The sequence below is a fragment of the Eublepharis macularius genome, chromosome 4, assembly GCF_028583425.1.
Source record: "Eublepharis macularius isolate TG4126 chromosome 4, MPM_Emac_v1.0, whole genome shotgun sequence".
In the NCBI taxonomy this organism is placed as follows: domain Eukaryota; kingdom Metazoa; phylum Chordata; class Lepidosauria; order Squamata; family Eublepharidae; genus Eublepharis; species Eublepharis macularius.
This window is the reverse complement of record NC_072793.1, coordinates 44,214,696-44,236,470: the sequence shown is the minus strand read 5'-3', so window position 1 is coordinate 44,236,470 and position 21,775 is coordinate 44,214,696. Positions and strand designations below refer to the sequence as shown.

The following is a 21,775-nucleotide window of genomic DNA, read 5'->3' as shown; positions in this document are numbered from 1 at the left end:
AGTCTGACACTCTAACCACTACATCACACTGAATCTCTGCTTTTCACCTTGCTGGGGGAAAAACATTATTTTTAAAAAAAGTATGGAATTATAATGAAAACACTTGCAATTGAATTGACTGATAAAAGTGAAAAGCCCGTTCTTAAAGCCCCTCCCTCCAAAACAAGAACTGATTCAGGGTGGTGCAGGCAGGCAAAGTACTTAATGAGGCTGTAATCAAAGCAGTAAAAGGAAAATTGCAGATAGAATGGAAGTTTCACTGAGAGAGTTACTTCTAAGAATGCATATAGTCCCATCTTCCTCATAGGAACAGATGCTGGATTTTTATCGGAAATACAGAACTAATATTGTGCCATTCTGTTTGCACTGAATGTGGAAAAAGATTAACTGGTGAAGGTCCCCAGTGTGAAAGCAGTGCAATCTTATGCAGTTACACTAGTTAAGCTAATGGACTTAGGCCTCAGTAACTCTACATAAGATTGGCACCGTCAGCACAACTTCAGTCTTTTGTAGGGGTAATAGTAATGTAACTTTTTCAATATTGCATCTGGCTTATAAAATCTTTAAAGCCCTGGAGTTCCTTAGAAGCGTATCAGAGGCCCCTCAATAAAAGTCTGGAGAAATGAAGGACAAAATCCCCGAAAACAAAGCTCGTCCACTACTGTCAACTTTCCACTCCAAAGTTCAGGTGCAGAGGATATATCTGGAACTGTGGCTGGTGTGTTCTGGGCTCATGTGGAACAGCAGCAAAGCTAGGAAGGCCTGGCCAGCACTGCACATGAACTGTGCATGTGTGCTTTCGTTCTCATGATGAGTCAAAGATGTGAAAAAGACCATCTGAAGGAAAGGATCTAAAGACCACCAACACAGATTGCACAGGCCTGTCCATCCATCTCAGCAATCCGCACTTGGTTCTTTTCTGAATTCCACTTGCATATAGTGGAATATTTGTTTACATTTTTCATATAACAGTCCCAGCCCCAATGTTTGAATAAATCGATAAAATAAAACAAATGACACATGGAGGAAGCAGAGGCCGTTTCCTTATTAGCTATGTTTATTATGCCGCGGCTCAAGCCGCTCTGTACACAAAGCACCCAGCTGCTTTAAAGCTACTTGGTATACACTGGATTTTTTTTTTAAAAAAAGTTTTAAAATGAGCTAGAAATGGTCCTTCTATGGCCGAGGGGTGACTGACATAGGGCCACTCCCCTACTATGCTACACAGCATGGGAAGGGAGGAGGGAGCAGCACTCCACACGGGACCAAGGTCCTGCGCCTAGCCGCTGCTCCCAACTGCAGTATTTACAGCCAGGAATAGCTGGAATGTACAGGGGATGGGGGGAGAGGCAGGGAGTGAGGAAAGTAGGTAGTTGACTGCTGGGCCAGAAGTCTTGGGCAGAACAACAGGAGAAATATTTTGCATTCTCTCAGTACCTTTCATGCCAAAACAAGACACTTGGTGTCGGTGGCTGCCCCCAAGAACCCATAGTACCACAGGGCAAGGAACTTGCCATACAGGAAACACAGCTAACCTAAGCTGAATGTAGATTCAGAACAGAGAGAATATAGGTAGGGGCCAGGCATGAAAACACACACACACACACACACACACACGCACACAAAGTGGCTCAGAATACCCTGGAGACTGGAAAATCCCCATGACCATGGCTAGCATTAGCTGAAGCAACTCCCCAAATGTAGGAGTTCAAGGGGACTTGGAGGAAGGGGAATGCTGAAGAATTTAAGATGAATAAATTAACCTGGAATGTGATGAAGTGCCAAGTGTGGAGGGGGGGGCGAGGGGCACGTTTAGGGCTCAGCCCTCTGCATGGCAGTGCCAGTCTGGGCTAATGCTGCGTACCCAGTACACAAATACAATGAGCAGAATCCCACCCCAACATGGTGATGGGGAAGCAGGTGCTCGACCCAAGAGGCAGCCCCATGCAGAGGGAGGAGCAAGGGATGCAGTTCTCTCTCTGGTCCTCACTGCTCAAGACCCACCGAGAGAGGAGTGGCACAAGGCATGACATTGAATACATTGTAAAAAATAAAGCGTTTGGAGTAAATGCAAAGTTTATACAAAACTGATTTACTTTTATTTATTTATTTTTTTAAAAAACTCCCCAGAAACCTAGTTGCCAGGGCACTAGGGGTCGGGGCAGAGAGCCGGCCTGGACTCTGTGGCAGTGAGGGAATGGGGAGGCCATGCCTTCCCCCTCCCAGAGCAGGCACGTTTTTTTAAAAAAATCTTTTTACACTTAAGTTTTTTCTTATAAAAACACAATTTGGGGAACAACAGATCCCCTGAGGCAGGCACAGGCCCCAATGGGGGCCACAGAGGGACACAGGCCCTGGGATCTGCTCCACCATCCAGCTTCTCATGCAAACACTTGCATCTTAGTGGATGTCTCAGCCGCAGGAAGCTGGGTGTGGCTGGGCCCCAGCACAGAAGGGCTGGGTGTAGATTCTGACCAATCAGATAAGGAGTGAGGAGAGGGGCTGCTCCACTGCTCTGGCGACTCTGGAGAGGGAGTCAGGTAGGGGTGCTCGCTAGGCGGGTGGAGGAAGTGCTTGGGTGTTGCATCTTGCCCCTGTGTGTAACTATGTTGAGAAGGTGGGGTTGGGTAATCCTCCACCCCTGCTGCTTTTAAGTACTGTGGGGGCCCTGCACGTGGTGCCCCCTGGCCCTGGCCCTCCTGGGGTGAGACAGGTTGGTTGGTACGCATGGTGGTTGATGGTGGGGGCATGGGTTGGGTTGGCTCCTTGGTTGGTGCAGGAGGCGGGTTGGGCAATCCCTGGGAGCTGTGCCCCATGGCCATATGGCTAGGCAAAATAAGGCCTGGTGGGAAAGCCTGGCCTGGCTGGTGCAAGTTGGGATGAGAGGCAGCAGGATGCACTACTCCAATGATTGGCTGGCACTGGGAAGTGGGCACACGGGCATGCCAGTCAAACGGCATTGCCACAGGGCTTACCATCCCCAGGCTGAGCCCCATGCGGCCAGGTGGCACCGAGAGGCGGTTCATGGAGAGAAGAGTGCCATCTCCTAGATCACTGAGGCGTGCCAAACTGACAGCAAAGGGTGCCTCCATCATGCCATGGACCATGGGAGTGGAGGGCACTGACAATGAGGCACTGGCCGTGTGGAAGACCCCGGGCGAGGCAGGATTGGGCACATATGGGGAGTCCAGTGAGTCAACAGGGGACAAGGTGACAGAGCTCTCCAGGAGAGTACCTTGGCACTCGAGGTTGAGCTTCTTGCCACGTGCCTTGGCCTCTTTGCTCTCTCGTGCCAGGCTGGCACTGCTGCCTGCTGCTGCATTCTTGGCGCTAGGCCGTCGGCTCTTCTTGCCCTGGGGAGTGGGCTTGAGACTGGGTAAAAAGCTATTAGGAGGGCACATGAGAGGGGAGAGGGTGTGACCAGTAGGTAGTGCCCCCTGTGGGCTGCGCACAGTGTTGTAGTCATCCAACAGCCGGACAATGTCATGGTGCAGGCGCTCCTGAGCTACGTCACGTGGCAGCCGATCCATGTGGTCAGTGATCTCACGGTTGGCAAAGTGATCCAGCAGAATTTTGGCTGCCTCATAGCTGCCTTCACGAGCCGCCAGGAACAGTGGTGTTTCCTCCTATTGCAAAGACGACAGATTGATGGGCACATACCACAAGTGTTCTAGAGCAGGGGAAGTGACGGAGCTTGTACAGCTTGCCCTTCTTCCCCAAAACCTTACCATTAGGGCTAGCGGGAACACATTCACAACCATAGAAAGAACCCGTCCTAAGGGCAGGAACAAGCAGGGCTCTCCTAGCTACTGGGGGCACTCGAAGGTGGGAAGGGAATGAGTGCAATCAAGAACTTACTTTGCTGTCCTGCATATCCTTGTTGGCCCCATTCTTCAACAGTGCAATTGTGGCCTCTACATTGTTGACTGCTGCCGCCCAGTGCAGGGCTGATTTACCTGAGATAGAAAGAACATGGTAACTAGTTCCTTGCTGATGATTCTCAAACCCCACCAGAAGCCTTCAACTCTCCTAACACTCCTCACTCTTAAATTACTACCTCCCTCCCTTTTTTCATGCCAAATAGTCTCCTTCCATGCCTCCCATCAACATCAGATCTTCTCCAGACTAGAATCACCTTCCCAACAAATCAACTGTCCTACCATTGAGAGACATATCCAAGCAAACCTCAAGCAGTTACCAAGTTCCCAGCAGCAGCAAGAGGACCAGGCCCAAAGGATCCTGCACATTACGGCTTCCTAGTATGAGCCTCCTAGCCTAGAAGCCTATCCAATTAACTGAACATGAAATACCAAGTCATTATGTAACAAAAAAAAAATTCCATGTTGCCCTCCTGCCTCCTGTGGGGATGTACATAGGGCCTGTCAACCACAGTGGCTGTGGCCAAGCAGGACCCTCACTATCGCCCAAATACACCAAAGCAAGAAGCAGATAATGGTCAAGTAAATTCCTGCTGTGGACTAGGGAGCTACGATTGGATCTAGATTGTTTTCTGCTACCTGAATTTCCCACTAATTCTCTCTTCTGGCTGCAGGCCTCCAATCTGCCTATCATGCTGTTCCTGAGAGTCCCCTGACCCCCAGGAGCAGCATTTCAAGGACATAAATGGGCTACAGCAGGAAGGGGGAGTAGGAGCCGTGTTCTGCTAACAGAAGAAGTGCCTTGCATGAGTGGAGATTCTGGTCGAGCTCTAATTGCTAGGAAATAAGTTTGGGTGCATGAAAGTATGGCATCACTGGGACAGAAGCCTGTTGTAGCAAATGTAGTTCAGAGGAGGTCTCCTGAAAGCTTATAGTAGAAGATGTTAATATAGAACAGCCAAGCAAAGGGCTGTGTCTGATTGCTATCCAGGCTCTGGAATAAGCCATTTTACATACCCAACTCATCCACAGCGTTGACATCAGCGTGGCAGGCAATCAACTCCTCCACCATGCCTTCTACAGCCAGTCTGGCTGCCAGGATCAGTGCAGTTGAACCATCCCCCATCCGGGCATCCAAGTCTGTAGATCGATTCCGAATCAAGATCTGGCAACAACAGTGAGGCATTAGATAGGAGAGGTGCTAAAATATCCCCTCAAGGGGATGCAACCATGCACACACATGCTGAGTGCTATTAGCCCCACTACAATTCAGATCTCCTCAGCTGCTCTCGCAGTAAGAAGTACAGCCTCTCATTTTCTGTGGGGCCCACAGAAAAAAAAACCGATGGGTGACACAGAAAACAACTCCAAGGTGTTAGCAAGACAGGCAAAGTAATGAGAGAGAGATAAATCCCAGACTTAAGCCCCCTCTGATCCAGAGTGTGGAAAGGATATAGTGCAAGGATGGCTCACCTGGAAAACTCCCTGGGCATCAGCAGTCACAGCGGCATGCAGCGGTGTACGCCCAGTGTTGTCCTGCGCATTGGTATCGGCACCAGCATCAAGCAAACGCTTGGCAGCATCTGCCCGTGCATATCTGGCAGCCAAATGTAGTGCAGTCTCGCCTGTGCGATCAGTCTGAGCACTCAGGTTAGCCCCCTGGCAAATTAGGTCGGAGATTATATTGGCAGAGGAGTCATCTGCTTCTTCTTCTTCAGCCAGGTCACTCTCCATGCCGCCACCACAAAAGGAGGCCAACATAAGAGGGGTGAAACCATCTGAAAAAGGAGATCTCAATAAGGGGATGTGGGGAAAAGGAGACCCACACTCTTCTTCCTACAATATTATATATCTAGTCTGGAGCAATTCATGCTGGACTTCTTGCACAAGCAAGGAAGTCAAGCCTATTATATATCCTCTACAAAGACTACATTCCTCAGCGCTTCACACCAATTGCAGTGCAAACTGTACCTTGTGGTCTCATGCTACACCTGCTGTTCCCAATTACCTGGCCCGCGAACATTGACATCCATGCAATCTGTATCGAACTCGCCCTGGGGCGGTGTTAGGGCCATAGAAGGTGGCATGCGGATGTCTGCTGCTACTAAGTGGTGCTGTGTCCACTGACGGCAGTCCACTGGGTCTTCACAATCCATGGCTGGTTCTTCCACCTGGCAGGAAAGAACACAGGTATCCATTTGCCATGGAAAGGCTTCTATTCACCTGCTGCATCAAACTACTTGTGCCGTCCTCAAATAAGCCTGGTCCAAGGCAGCACGCTGAAAGGAACAGTAAAAATGCTAGTGCATGGACGAGAACAGGAAAAGAGAAGCGGGCCAGCTCCAAAGATGAACTGGAATCCCTTTGTGATTCATATTTTCAGTCCAAAATAGGCAATACCTTCAGTCGCTTGACCTCAGGGCATTCTGCTTCTAGCCAGTCTTCTGAGTTATCCCCTATTAGGTTCTCCTCTTTGCCAATATTCCTGAAGGGGAAAGAGGATACCGAATGAACCCGAGCAGTTCAGGACATACACTGGGGAATTTTGGTCTACACCTCCTTCCAAGATTCCACCCATGGATTGGAGGGGAACAGTTCTCGCACCACTACAATAAAAGAAAGCTGTGGCTATCTGTTCTTTGAACACTGGATGCCATCTTATACCAAGCCACACCACCGGTCCACCAAGGTCAGTACTGCCTACTCTGGCAACAGCACTCCAGAGCCTCAGGCAGAGCTCTTTCCCATCACCTACTACCTCATTTTAACTTGAGCTGCCAGGGTCTGGAACTGGGACCTTCTGCAGGCAAAGCAGATATTCTACCACAGCCCCTCCCCAAAGCCCATGCAAACCACCCGAGTGACCATGGAGAGATTTTGGGCAGCACCTCAGTATATAAGAGCTCCTTACTTCATGCCCAAGGCATCCTGGCCCACAGGTTCACGCCGGTTCTTGTTGCTACTCTCTTTCTTCAGGCCGAAACCCTCAGGAAACCAAAGGGTGCTGTGCTCTCTTTTGCGCCGTGCCACCAACACACCCAGCACAAGGATCACCAGGAGGATGAGAGCTGCTACCACCAACAATGGCACTAGCTTGACAGAATCATCCTCGACTGGCAGCCTTTCACCTGCAGCAATAATTTCACCAAATTAAAAGAATGTCAACCGCTTGCTATAACTTCCACTGGGTATCCCATTTTCAACTCAGGGCAGAAGGATCCAACACTAGACTCACCGTGAGGGTTTCTTCTCACCTGCGGATTGGAAGGTATCTTTGAATGGGCTATGTCTCCTACCTACTCTATATACAGGGTTAATGCCAACTTAATTGCAAAGATTTCCACATTCAGCTGGAGGCAGACCCCCAGTTCATGGCTTGTTAAGTTGTTAAGGTATATACACTGAAGAAAAAAAACCCTCAGTGCGATAGTAGACATGACACTGGAAGAAGCCAACACCGTTATAGAAAGCAAGAAGTGTTAAGTGAAAGGCATGTAAAGAAGTCTGTAAATAACCCCTCATCTGAACACCTGATAGTCTGACAGTTGAAAAGCAGGAGGGAAAGGTTACCTCCCAATCCACTAATGAGAAGAAACACTCACAATGAGATCAATGTTTTGTTCTCCATTAGCAGAAGGTATCCTTGAACGGGATGTTGAAAAACTGTTTCTTCCCAGGTAGGAGCCATCAAAGGACTACGGGGTGAAACTGGTTGGAGTACATATCTGCCAAAGGCAGGTTTACTAGAAACACAAAAATCTGACATGTAATGCCTCATGAAAGCTGAAGTAGATGCCCAGGTAGCTGTCTACATATCTCCCCCAGAGGTGCATTTATGAAAAGGGTAGCTGAAGCAGCGGCTTCCATACCAGAATGTGAGATAATTCTTAAAGGAGACAAAATGGTAAGTTTTGAGAAAAATTCTCATCATGCCAGTAGGACTGTAGGAGACAAAATGAGTGTTCTTCTGAAAGGAACTGTACACCCTAAGTTAATTTTGAAGGCCTGTTGACTGGAATTTGAACAACTTCTGCTTTTGAAGTGTGGGAATATATCTTGGTTTCTGTGGAACCAAGACTTTACTTTTTGGGATGGAAGTTGGATCGGTTCCTAGATTGAGTCCTTTAAGAAGACACAAAGCTCTTTCCTTGCTGAGAGAGCATCCAGCTTTGATGTCCTCTTAGGTATAGTGAGGTGGATCCTACCCCAATCCTACCACTCCACTGAACAAAGTTCATTAAAATATTTATAACCCTACCTTTCCTTTTGGTACAAGTTTGAAACCTTCCTTCAATATAAGAAGCTTAACTCCAAATTAAGTGGTTCTTCAATTGGAGTAAGAACCACTTAATTTGGAAGAAGACTCCTTAGGCAGGAGAAAGGCTACATGGAACATGGTTGGCCCCACCCTATTGATAGCCATTAGGAATGCCACCTTGAGGGACAGTATTCCTTTTTTTTTTTTTAATTAAAGGCTGTTTAACTTCAACTCCTACCTATGGACTCTGAGCAAGATTCAGAGACTAAATCCCCCTGATGTCCACTAGGGGCAAAGCTACTGGAACAAGTCTCCACAATATGGCGATTCATGGAACCTTAGGGAGGGGGGGGGGCTGGCACAATAAAAACAAGATGAGTGAAGTGTCTTCTGGAGCCCCTGCTGTGTGCAGTGGCTGGGGGCAGTGATGTGGGTTTTCTGGGAAAATCTGAACAGGAAAACTTTTCAACGTGCCCTAGTTTTTTGTTAGCTTTTTGTTGTTGTTTGCATTGTTTTCCGATTTTGTAATCTTAATTCTACTCCATTGTTTACTGAGGGTCTTTGCTACATAATTTTTTTTTTAAAAAAATTGTAAGCCTCCTTCAATTTCAGGAAGTAAATAAAATAAATCTGATCTAGCATGTTTATTCTGATTTATGTTTAACAAACAGAATTTAAAAGTTTTCCCTATACTGATTTGATGCCCCTAAACTTGAACAGAAATATCTGATTAGGAAAAAAATTAATCAAGTATGGTTAGGGTTAGCTGTGCGAAAAAGTGTGCTTTAAACACCCTATTCAAACATATTTAAAGCTTTATGTGGAAAATATTTTACTGGAATAATGCTTGTAAAAAAATTAAGGCACCATAGCATGTTCTTTCCTTACATTATTTACAGTTAAGAAAATAAGCAGGGAACTCACAAGGATTTGTTGGGGTCATTTCATTTTCTCCAGTATTCTCTTCCTTCTACTATGTTATTTTTCTCTCCTCCTGGTACCCCTATATCCTCTCCCTTTTCCTTGAGTCTTTCTCTCCTTGCTACTTACCAGCCAACCTTTATTTTATCTCCTGCCCCAGTCTTCAGTTTTATTTATTATTTATTTCATTTATACACTGCCTTTCTCCCCACTGGGAACCCAAAGCAACCTACATAATTCTCTTCTCCTCTACTTTATCCTCACAACAACCTTGTGAGGTAGATTAGGTTGAGAGAGAGTGACTGGCCCAAGGTCACCCAGTGACCTTCCATGGCAAAATGGGGATCTGAAGCGGAGTCTCCTACATTCTAGTTTGACACATTAACCATTATAACACACTGACTCTTAAGCTTTCCCTTCTTCCCTCCCCCTGGCAGTTTCTCTCTGGGACAAGTCTGGCCATGGTGCAAAAGCAGCAAGTCCCTCAGGTGAGTTAAGGTGTAGCCTCTGCCAGGCCCAGCCAAATTGCAGAAGTTGTAGAGGCGGCAGTTGCGTGGCATCAAGTTGTCTGGTAGCCACTGCTGCACTTGGGTGAGTTGCGCAAATTGCTTGGTTCAAGTTGCTGGCTGCAATGAATCCTCAAGACCAGGAGTAGACTGGGAGGTCAAAACAGTCCTGGAAAAGCCCTTCTGTTGACTAACAGGAACCAAGGATTGATGGTTGGTGATACTGTTGTGCTTGGCAAACTTCATGTCTTATAGATACAGGTACATTGTGGGGTGTTTTAACCCCCAATGCATCATTTTATTTCAGATTCTTCTGCAAATCTGCAGCTTTTCTCAGGTTTGTAGAAAGACCTGTCCTGTCGGTTCATGGCTCTAGTCACCTGATTTAAGTATCCACAGATGCGGACACATTAAGTTATATTGATGAAAGCAGTAAAACTACTGACACACAAATTTCAGCACAACCCAAGAATTGTGCATGATATGCCATGGACATGGTTGTCTTCTCATCTATTTCAACAAAATGTAACTCTTCCACAGAAGCCACTGGGGCACTTCAACACTTCCATTAGTTTCATATCAGATATAAATCTGATCCAGACCTTTTTGAACCACATTCTCTTTCACCAAACAGTGGTTTTATCAGCAAGCCTACGGGCACAGGAAACTTATCAAATTCTGGGTTTTTTCGCTAATTGTGCTTGTGACTGATTCTCCAGAAGCAAGAGAGTTTGAGAAACAGAAACAAGCTTAGCAGCAGAGTCATTTGTTAATCTGTTACTCCTTTTTGTTGTCTCAATTGAGCTGAAAGCCTTCCAGTTCCATTCACAAGTGTCTTATGCATACCCGTCCAACTTCCACAGCTCAAGAAAGGAACACTGCTATGTCCATGCGGAAAGTGAAACAAAAATTAACCAAATTAAAATTTGGTTTGCTTTCACTGGTAGATAGGGATGCCAAGCTGTTGCCTGGCACCACTTGGGAGCTTTGGGGACGAGGGTGGGGTGGACACAATGTCACACTACATGCCGGTGTCACGACGAGGTGAAAATCCAGATATGACATCAGTGCATTGGCCAAAACCCTGGTTTTCACCCAGATGTGATAATGGCACATAGTGTGACATCATGGCTACCCCCTGTTCTTTCTCTCTTCAACCCAAAAGGCAAGGGAGGGTGTGGGGCCATCCACAGAAGAATGTCCACCCAAAGCTTGCACTTGGCATCCCTAACTGTAGATAAAACAAGAATTTTAACTTTGGTTTTGATTTGACCTGCACAGCCAATCAGGTGAATTCATAAATGGATTTTTATTAGGATCATTTTATGTATCTGTGGGTTTATCCCCCTCCATTTTACAAATCAATAAAACGTGCACACACAGTTTCACACATTTCCTAGGGATAACTGCCTGAAAAAAGTTAACTATAACTTTGCAACAGCATAAAACAATGAATCTTTAGACATGGAAATTTTCTATGGAAAAATTTCCGTGGAAAAATTAAGCACCCACATATCTGGCTAGGGATACAGAGAATGTTCGTCAGACTCTATAAAGGAATGGGGTCAAGACTAATGGGACCTCCCAGAACCCCTCCTATGCTCATTAAGACCTGAGAGGAGAGAAGGATGAAGACAACTTTTCTCGCTGCCTTATCTTTTGTTGCTTCTCTTAGTGCCTTTTTTCTGTTAAAATCCTCTTTTCCATCCTTAACAACTGCTCGCTTTATCCGGATGAATAAATTAGGGTCAAGAGAAGCCCTATCAAAAATAATGGAACAGACTGGGAGGAGAAAAGGGAGATGGGATTGCAGCTGGACCTCTCTCTGGAAAGATTCACTGACTGCCCCATGGGGTCCAACAGTGACTATTCACTGCAGCTAATGAAGATCTTATTTCTGCTTTGCCACATGCTCTCAAGTCCACCAAAGCCTTGTTTGTGCCTAGGAGTGACACATTCAGGCCCTGACATTGCCAGAGTGTCAGTCTATGGAAGACAGGATACGTTGAAGCTGACTCTAAACCCTTGCAGCAAGAAATCCAGGCTCTTGGGTTTTATTTAGGTATCTTGGCTTCGCCATACATATGTCCATAGGATACACAGAAGCAAACTAAAAGCGTCTGGCTGTACACAGGCTCCTTGTTAAGAATGACGCATTGAGTACATGATACATTATATCTACCCCTCTACATGTTCCCCACCCTCGTAGCCCATCCAGCAGAACCTAATCAGTAGCGGGACGGAAGGAGCTGTCCCAAGGCTGCTGCGGCGAGCCATCCGAGATAAGCGCTCTGTCGTACTGGAATCTGGAAGGCAACAAGGGAACAGGTGCACGAGGCTATTGCAACATATATCTAAAGCTGAGTAACAGTATGGAGGGACTGTGGGCAATGGACCTGACACAGAGCCTTGGTGGTGGGGGGAGTAGACTCAGTACCTATTGCCACTGAGGAACAGAGAAAGAGCCCCCAGAGGAAAAAGGATCTCTGCTTACAACACCAACCCATGGCATTGGAGAGTGAGAGGGTGGTACCATCTAGCTGTGACCTGCACAGCAGTTAGTGCTTCACAAAAGCCACTGGGAAGAGCGCTTGTAGTGTTTCACCATCCTAGAGGCAGACAAGACAGGAGAAGAGAAAGAGACAGGAGGTCTAAGTAACAGCAAGCTCTGGAAGAAAGTTCATGTCACGGAGCAGACAGGATATGCAATTAAATTTGCAATATGCTATCTGTGGAAAGAGTAGAGGGCATAACCCATTCAAGGCATAACCCATTCAAGAGATCCCCTTGTAAAGATACTGCTTTCTCCAACTGTCCCACCCACCCACCAGAAAGTAATTTCACCTTTCACAGACTTGAGGGGATATGGGAACTCCAGGCGCTCGACAGCTGAGAGGGCAGCAAGGTAGTCAGCAGCACTGACTGCATCAGGGAAGCACTTGTCTGAAGCCCGGTAGCAGAGGCGGTTATCGATCTCCAAAGTAACCACAGACCTGGGGGGGGGGCAGTAAATGTTATATGAACTTCCTCTTTGAGCTTCACACTTCTTTGAGCTTTTAGCCACCTCAACAAAATCAACATTCCCAATTCAGCCCCTATTTCACTGAGGTCTAGCTTTTCGCATTGATGTTTATTAAGACTTTTTAAGTAAAAGGTTCTTAAGGGGAAATTTTAAATAGCATATCACAGAAAAGATTACTTATCTCAGATTTATCAATCACTTTTAAAGCTCCACTGAATGTGTGTGTCATGATTTCCCATTGCAAAAAGCTTGTTGAGGCTTCCTTTAACTTATTAGAGGTATCCCATTCATTCTAACTACGCTTGCAATGCAGTTGCTTGGCTTTAATTCCAGGTTTTGCGGCTTCCACTGATTACAGAACATCTCAGGAACACCCCCCCACACTTTTTTTTTTAAATGGAGTACTCCAGTATCACTGCCTCCAGTATCCTATGAAGGCGATGAATTACACACAATGAAAAGTACTTGGGTGATATCATATCAGAGTTCTTTGAGAATTTGTGGTTCAAAACCCATCTCATTTTGGCAATTTCTCTCTTTCTAACCCCCCTATTTAATCCTAAAATCTCTTTTTTAATTACAAATTTATTAAAATAAACAGGTTACAATCCTAAAACCTCTTCTGTGGTCACTTTTGATTTGTGGCATTTCCTCTGGAATGTCAGATAAATAGCTCAATTCTGTCCTTTCACAGGTATCTTCTTTTGTGAAGACAACTAAAAATAATTTAACTAGACCCCCAAGCCCAATTGCCTTGCGTTGCCACTGAAGGCCCTCCACAAATCCTTCTTGGTGTTTGTTCTTTGAGCCTAAAGAAGAAGACATCACAGCAGCTTGCCTGGTCACCTCTCAAAATGTGTCCTTAAACCTTTGGCTCATCTGTTTTACTCACCCAATAATCTCTCGCTCCAGCTCCCGGCGGTGTCGACCACCTGACCCATAGTACGGCTTAATCATGTAGTTGCCATTCTCATCAAGGCGGAAGCGCAAGGAAGTTCTCAAGATGGCACTAAGCTTCTGGAGGAAGATGGTGCTTGTGCGCAGCAGCTGGTCAGGGTGTAGCAGCACAGTGATGACCAACACACCATTAGCCAAGTTCTCAGGCACTTCCTTGGCACAGTCTAACCCATCCCAGCCACATTCTTCGTTGTTACAGCCCTGGTCACAACGCCCATCAGCAAAGTGGTCCGAGCAATATTTCTCATAAACGGGGCTGTGGAAGAGAAAGATGGAAATGTATCACTCCTGAGCCAAAGCTATCCTGTCCTAAGCCACAGTACAGTCCGCTTGTGCATTGTCTGTGAGGCGGCACAACAAGACACTGTGGGTCTGCAAAAGGAGTCCTTCTACAAAAATTCCACAAAGCTAACTACAGAAACTCAACCGTTTTTTAGTTGAGAGTTGAGTCTCAAGAAACATCAGTGACTTCCCAGAAGGAAATCAGGCTTGTGTACTACACCCCCAAAACACATATAAAGAGTGTGTCCCATTTTGTTAACCAAAGGTAAGACCCAACATTCTATGGCAATTCTTTACTTAAGCTACATAGGTACAATATATACAGCCAGGGCCTTCCCCATCTCAGGCTAGAGAGCAGTAACTCACTTGCAAGTGTGATAACGTGTCTTGCAGTCAAAGTTGTCATAGAGGCACTCAACACTATTGCAGAGCTCATCACACTGGCTGTTGTTGAAGAACTGCCAACACTGACGAATCTTGCACTGCTTCCAGGGGTCATCAACCAACAAAGAACAGTCGCCCCCATCCCAGTGACAGGCTGGGGTGTTGCACATTTTGTCACAATAGGAATCCCCAGCCCTTGCAGCACATTCCTCCAGGGGGCAATGGGGTTCAGGGGGCATGCGTGGACTCTGGCAACGGGAGCCAGTGAAGTCACCGATACAAATGCACTGGAAGTAGGGAGGCCTAGAAATCTCATGGCAGGCAGCCCCATTTTGGCAGGGCAAGCCAGCACAGCTACTGTTGGCACGGAGGCGGCAGTCAGGTCCAGCCCACCCAGGAGAGCAGAAGCAGCGAGCACCCAGCTGTGTGGTCCGGCAGCTGCCACCATTGAAGCAGAAGAGTTCCCGGCAGGAGAGCATGCTGCGTTCACAGTTGATACCTGAATAGCTCTGGGGAAGGACAATGCTTAGGGTTAAAACAGGAAGCCAGTCAAGCTCAAAAACCTCTTCCATCACTGACCTAGCAACAGAAATTGCTAACATAACCTTCTTACAATGGTCAGCCTGGTAAGAAAACTCTTCTTTCCTCAACAAGCCCTTGCACCTGTGTCTTAGTTCAGAAAGGAGAACTTATATTCCCAGCACTTATAAACGGGATTCTTCTTCTAGGCTCACCAGCATAGTATCTCTTTATCCCTTTAGAAATGCCATTTTTGCTGCCTTTTGTAAGGAACTGTTGTGTAGAGCGCAAATACACCAGCCCTTCTGCTTCTATTTGCATGCTCGAAGAGTAGCAAGACAGTAAGATGAGGTCATAATGTAGACAAAGCTGGTCCATGGCTCTGATCCTTAATTTATTCCTCATATGTTATACCTCCCAGTACTCTATTTCTGTATCTTGTCACCAGCTCTCCAGATCTGCTGCCCATAATCCTGCCCTTGAGACTGGTGAGGTTATAACTCTAGCTCCCCTCTTCCTATCACATGACTTCCTGTTATATAGGTTGCAGCTCAATGGTTCCCATGCTCAGTGGATCCCAGATCTTGAATGATCTTCCAAGCAGGTACTGAAAACTATTAACCTTGCATCAAATCTGCTATGTGGGTCCCCCACGAACCTTGTCATTATTACCCTGGCCTAACTCCATAAATTAACGTCTTGTGATGAACTGATCTCTTGTTCTGCATACTTGTGCTACATGACACTTACCGGGAGGCAGTGGCAGGTATATCCTAGAGGCAAATTAACTGCCAGTTTACACTGCCCACCATTCTGGCAAGGCTGAGACTCACACACATTCACAATGTTCTTGCAGTGGCGGCCTGAGGAGAAGAAATACAGAGCATCAATGGTGGAGACTTGCCAATAAACTCTCTTTCCTTCTGCACACACTACATCAAAAGCATGGCAAAGAACACCACCACCTTGCCATGCTGCATCTTAATACCCACTCTTGTAGTTGGCAGATTCTCCTTTCACATAATGGCCAAAGTCCACCTTTTCTTACATTTATTACCCTCTTGCATATTCTTCTCATATGAAGCCCAACTTAAGTCACACATTCAAGACCAAGGGGACAATTCCTTTGCTCCTTGTCCAGCTTGTACAAACACAGCTGAACAGCCATACTCTCTTGCCTGACCTACCTATTACAAGGTTACCTGGTTATATGAAGAAAGGCTCCCCTAATTGTAATGACCATAAGAATATAGTTACGGACAACTGTAAAACACACTAAGCGAGATTCTAGATGAAAACAGATAAGCTGAAGCTGTGAATAACGTTGCAATGCTGTAATAATTATGTTAGTTTATTTATTTTATTTATTTATTCCAAATTTCTATTCCTCCCTCCCTACGAGCGGGCTCAGGGCGGATAACAACATATTAAAATACAATAAAAATTCATCTACATTAAAACATCAGTGTATTTCTATTAACACACATTTAAAACAGGATAGTGGACAGTTGCAAAAAATGTTTTAAAAAGTATAGCAAGTTGAATTCCTACCCAGGACAAAGAATGCAATGCATCCATTGCAAGAAGATTAACAGGATGGCATACAATATCATTTTGGTGCTATGGACCAGTTTTATTATAAGAGACAGACTAAATGGAAAAGCAAATAAACCACACAGGATGTGCAAAGATCAAAGAAACTTCGGTTTTACAGTAATTCATTTCACAGAAGCAGTAGCTGGTCATGAAAAATATGAAAGGCAGAACAATTCAAATAGCATCTTCCAAGCAGACACATATGTTAATCTCCTTCCATTATACTGAGATAAACGGGTCACACTCAAAGCCTTGTCTAGGCAACCAAGTCATAGCTGGCATCCTGGTATGATTCAGTCAGTTGCTGCAACAATTAAACTCTAGAGTAACAAGAACTTTATTCTACCACGGTTCACTTAACAGAAAACCCAGATACTCGTTCTGGAGCTGCTTGCTAAACCAAATCTGTTTTTTTTTTAAAAAAAAGATTACAGACAGTAATAAGTATAGATGCAGAGGAGTTAGCCGTGTTAGTCTGTGGTAGCAAAATCAAAAAGAGTCCAGTAGCACCTTTAAGACTAACCAATTTTATTGTAGCATAAGCTTTCGAGAATCAAGTTCTCTTCATCAGATGCATGGTTCAGAGACTGGTCAGTCTCTGAACTATGCATCTGACGAAGAGAACTTGATTCTCGAAAGCTTATGCTACAATAAAATTGGTTAGTCTTAAAGGTGCTACTGGACTCTTTTTGATTTTGCTACCACAGACTAACACGGCTAATAAGTATGCCACAGCTTAAGAATAATCGCCATAAAGTCTTCACAAACGTAACGATTTTACCCAATATATACTCTTCCTCCTACCACGCTCACCATTGTAGTCCACCTCACATTTTCTTCCCTGAATCCTGCACATATTACACCTCATTTGCACATTTCAATTTTTCATATACTCACCAGTATAACCTGGCTTGCAAATGCACTGGTAATCACTGGCCTCCTGTACACAGTCAAGTGTATTGCGTGGGAGGCAGTGGTTTGACTGGCACTCATTTATGTCCCCCTCACAGCGCTCGCCCGTAAAGCCTGGGGGGCAGCTGCATCCGTAGCCACCCACTCGGTCCACGCACGTCCCATTGTTGAGGCATTTGGGGACCCGGCTGCTAGGATTCACAGCGCAATCATCCTCATTTATTTCACACAGGACACCTAGGATGACAATAAAGTCATCACACCAAAATCTTACAATCTAGAAAGCCCAAGCCATTTCCTCCCATCCAACTGCCTCCCTGGAAAGGCAGACAAACCAAAACAAACCAACCCCATCCCTTTATGAATGGATTACAGATTCTTCTTCCACTACCTGCCCTACAAGAACTAATTCTGAGACTGTATCCCTTCAGAAGTTGCCTTGGGCAAGCCCGTTTTCTCTAACCTGTGCCTTAAGGGAAAATCCAGAGCTCTTCCCCCTGATAACTCAAGAAGAACGTCTACTCAGAACCTAACTAGAAGAGACACTGGGAAATATGTCATCAGATCTTCCCAGAATGTTTTTCTTAAGTCAGGCAGTATCTATGCTGGGCCCCATCTCAGATGGAAGTAGTGGTGGCGGCTTTCATGTTTGCAAAGCATTGCAGATCAAAACCAACAGCCACCGCCATCCACTCCCACACACATTGTTATTAACCCTGAAATAGAAGAAAGACAGGTAAAGAAAGGATGCCTTCCAAGGCAAACAACTGCAGGAGGAGGGATTTGTTTTGACTGACGATACCATTAATCCCTCTCTTAGCCTGAGCCACTGGATTTGAATATTGTGTTTATTTATTTAGACATTTATACTCCTTCTATCCAATGGGACTCACAGCTGTTTACAACATTGTTCTTCCCACTGCTATTTTCTCCACACAACTACCACCTTGTGAATGAGGTTAGGTTGAGAGAGGGTGTTGATCCCAGGGCAATGCAGCAAGTGTCCCTGGAAGAGTGGGGATTTGAATCTGGGTCTCCCAGATCCCAGTCTGGCACTATAACCACTACACTACACTGGCTTTCTACTCTAGGAACATCTGATCAAAGATCTCCCGTTTAGAGTTTAACAATGCCTTCATTCCAAACTGCATCAGTAGAATCCAAAGCTGCTTCCCTTATTCTGGCACTGTCCTAAAATGCGGAATAAAAAATACACACTTTCCATAGCAGAGATCTCCTTACTTAGGTGCCAGTAAGCACTTACCCAGAGTCCCTGGAGGGCAAGAACAAATGTAGCGGCCAATAAGGTCAATGCAAGTCCCGCCATTCTGACAGGGGTGTGACTGGCACTCATCAATATCATATTCACAATTTTCCCCTTTAAAGCCGAGTGGGCACTGGGGTAAAAGAGAAAGAGACAAGTGAAAAAGACAAGTAGGACTCTGAAGTCAGATTTCTGAAAGGAATCTATTAAAATAACGTTTCTTCAAAATACTTAAGAACAGGTAAAAATAATACTAATTCATAAGGTTAGGAAAGATCTTTCAAGTCTTATCCTGTTTCTTTAATAAATTTATGCTTATTCAGGTTAAAATAAAATCATACCAAGGTATGTGTATACTGGTCTACTTTTATAAAGGCAAGGAAAAGATCAAATTCCATAGAGAAAACATTAAAATCTTTTTGAATGCGGTACCGATTTCTTTAATTTTAGCTACAACTTTAAAAAATGAGTGAGTATCCATCCCCCTTTGGTGAGAAGTTTTCCTCAGTGGCTTAAAATAGGAAAAACTTGTTATGACTACAAGATGGAACTGTTTGCAAGTACCACTTGTATTTGTTCCAGTAACAGAATTTCTGGCAAGAGCAAGAAGGCCATTTTGAGTAAAAGGGGATTCGGATGAAGAAAATATCAAAACAATCCATTACATAGATGACATCATGATTTTCGCTATCAACTCATTAAAATCTACAGAGAGATTACTGCATATAACTGCAGCTTATAGCATGGTTTCAAGAAATAAGGTAAAAAACAATAAATTAGAACAATTAAGAATTCAAAATCCAAAACGAAGTGCACATATACTACTAGAGGACCACAGAAGAGATGAATAAAAACCTCATTCATTGTTTTAACACTGCCCTGGATTAAGAAGGGAAATATTGGACTTGGATCCTTCAACCCAGATACAATTTTTTTTGTCTTAATGAATTGTTCTTTTTTAAGGTGAAAAAAATGTTTTTAACCATCCAAGAAAAGATGACAGAATGCTAGATAACACTGAAATCTGTGAGAAAGAGGATGGCCAACAGTCCCTGTTTTGCTAATAACTGCATTAATGTCTCCTTTTCCAACAGAAATTCAAGCGTATTTAAGAATTGTTATTACAATTTGATCTGGAGATGTAAAAAGCACAACTAGCCCAATTTATCATTTATTTGAAGGGATTTTACCCATGTTTTACAACGTTGTTATGAGTCTGAATGTCCAAGTACAGCTGTACAAAGCTAAAACAATATTGTATTTTGATAGTGAGTTGCCAAAGATATGAAATTATGAAAGGGTTTTAACCGAGAGAAACCTAGCAAGCAAATGAGTCTCTTTAATCTTAGATTAAGTGTTTCTTATCTCTTATGCAGATTGAATTGGTTTTAAACAAGAAAAATATGTTTATCATGTAAATGAGAATGATTGTAAGCATATTGGTCCAATCCAGATTGCAGCAGGGACAGAAAAATTGAGAAAAATAAAGGTATCGTATCACTGGTGTTTGACTCAATGAAAGAAATGGCCAAATAATTGTATTACTGAAAAAACAGAGAAATGAAATATTGCCAATTTAAAACTCCCCTCTCCCCACACAAATGTATCATTTTTCATTGGCCAGCCTGCAAATTGGAACAATTATAATAGTGAAACAAGGCCAATGAACCTAACTCCCCTTCTAGCACTTTGGCAAGAAGCCAGGAGCCCTGGCCTATTACAGCCCCGTGAGTCCTTCCTTACCTCACAAACGTAGCCTCCAACAAAACTGCGACAGGTGCCCCCATTCCGACACAGGCTGTGTTGGCAGTGATTAACTTCACTCTCACAGTAGCTTCCCGTGTAGCTCTTTTTGCAAATGCAATAGTGAGTATTACCAGCATCCACACAACGGCCACCATAATGACACACCTGCTCCTTGGTCACACCTATCCCACAGAAAAGAGAATTACACACTTCATGTCCAACCACATACTTTGCACTTTGCTTCCACAGAAATAATGGAATAGGTCACTAAGAACAGGCTGGAAGGAGACAAGCAGTACGGTAAGCTGCAGGGGGAAATACCCCGTCTCTTGCTGCAAGTCCTTTGTCCTCAGTACTATAAACAATTCCCTATCCAAAGTAAAACGAAAAGAAATTATTTCCTTCAGTAAATGTTTCCCAGGCTTCAATGCAGAGACTATTCTCTGTATACTTCTTGCTGCTGTGAATGCAGAAGCATTCATGGGGCAAGAGAGCAGCCGCACAGCAGATTTTCCAAACTGTTCTTTGCCTCAGGCCTGTGTGGCTGAGCATTTGGGCATTTTTTAAAAATATTATTAGAGGACTAAAGACTCAAGAGCACTGACCCACCATCACCAAAGGCACAATCAGTGTTGCTTCCTATCTTGTTCACCTCTACAAGAGGGTGCAAACTGATGATGGTAGAGGGGAAGGGGGGGAGACTCTGGGTAGATCCACATGTTCAAGCTTGCTGCATACAGGGAACCCAAGGAAAGATTAACATGCAGGAGACCTTTTTAGCAAAGGCCTTTGATTTTATTCGCCCAAGAGCAGAGGGCACTCTTACCTCTGTTTCTAGCCACTACTTCACAAGAAACATTTGGGATGTCACAGTAACGACCAGTCCAGCCTCCCGGGCAGTCACAAGACAACATAGTGCCTCTCTGTATGCAGCGGCCTCCATTCTGACAAGGGGAAGGACTACACAAATCAAGCAGAGTCTGGGGTAGCAGGAGAAAGCAAGAGAGTCAGGGGCAGAACCCATGGTAAAAAAAACCCACCCTGCCCCTACCATTAGAGAAACTCAGGCCCCTTCCCACTCCATCCACACTGCAGGCTTCTGTACTATGTCTCCCATGCTCCCCCACGATTGGGACCACAGCCCATCCAGCCCAAAGAGACCAGGGTGTCTTAAAGATGTTAAAGTAAAACAAGAAAGACCCTGACATTCTAAATAACCTGCATCCCCTTCCAATGAAGCTTGTTACAGTCACCTGACACTGAGGACCTGTGTAGCCCTGAGGGCAGACACAGCGATAGGACTGCACACCATCCTGGCACACGCCACCATTGAGGCAAGGCTGAGACTGGCATTCATTGATCTCATGCTGGCAGTGGGAGCCTGTAAAGCCAGCAAGGCAGTGGCACGTGTACGAATTCACTCCATCCTTGCATGTGCCACCATTGAAACAGGAGCTGCCAATACATGGACAAGAAAATCAGAAGTCAAGAAAACAATGAGACTACCCACCTTGGCCTTCATCTATCACA

At 45.0% G+C, this 21,775-nt stretch overlaps 1 protein-coding gene across 2 annotated transcripts in view; it reads right to left on the bottom strand.

Moving 5' to 3' along the window:
* The window catches only part of LOC129327012 (neurogenic locus notch homolog protein 2-like), an 83,852-nt gene that overhangs the window by 15,251 nt on the left and 46,826 nt on the right, over nucleotides 1-21,775 (bottom strand). The window contains exons 19-34 of one of the 2 annotated variants that reach the window (XM_054975391.1): nucleotides 21,499-21,700; nucleotides 21,072-21,225; nucleotides 20,243-20,427; nucleotides 18,500-18,632; nucleotides 17,221-17,472; nucleotides 15,478-15,590; nucleotides 14,191-14,717; nucleotides 13,478-13,798; nucleotides 12,408-12,556; nucleotides 6,790-7,006; nucleotides 6,279-6,363; nucleotides 5,887-6,049; nucleotides 5,352-5,656; nucleotides 4,896-5,043; nucleotides 3,859-3,956; nucleotides 1,040-3,626 (exon numbers count right to left, since the gene is read on the bottom strand). In XM_054975391.1, coding sequence (XP_054831366.1) covers nucleotides 2,382-3,626; nucleotides 3,859-3,956; nucleotides 4,896-5,043; nucleotides 5,352-5,656; nucleotides 5,887-6,049; nucleotides 6,279-6,363; nucleotides 6,790-7,006; nucleotides 12,408-12,556; nucleotides 13,478-13,798; nucleotides 14,191-14,717; nucleotides 15,478-15,590; nucleotides 17,221-17,472; nucleotides 18,500-18,632; nucleotides 20,243-20,427; nucleotides 21,072-21,225; nucleotides 21,499-21,700 — 4,297 coding nt within the window. In that variant the 3' untranslated portion in view covers nucleotides 1,040-2,381. Of the gene's footprint in view, nucleotides 1-1,039; nucleotides 3,627-3,858; nucleotides 3,957-4,895; nucleotides 5,044-5,351; nucleotides 5,657-5,886; nucleotides 6,050-6,278; nucleotides 6,364-6,789; nucleotides 7,007-12,407; nucleotides 12,557-13,477; nucleotides 13,799-14,190; nucleotides 14,718-15,477; nucleotides 15,591-17,220; nucleotides 17,473-18,499; nucleotides 18,633-20,242; nucleotides 20,428-21,071; nucleotides 21,226-21,498; nucleotides 21,701-21,775 lie in introns of those variants that run through there. The other variant, XM_054975392.1, reaches the window with a different exon arrangement.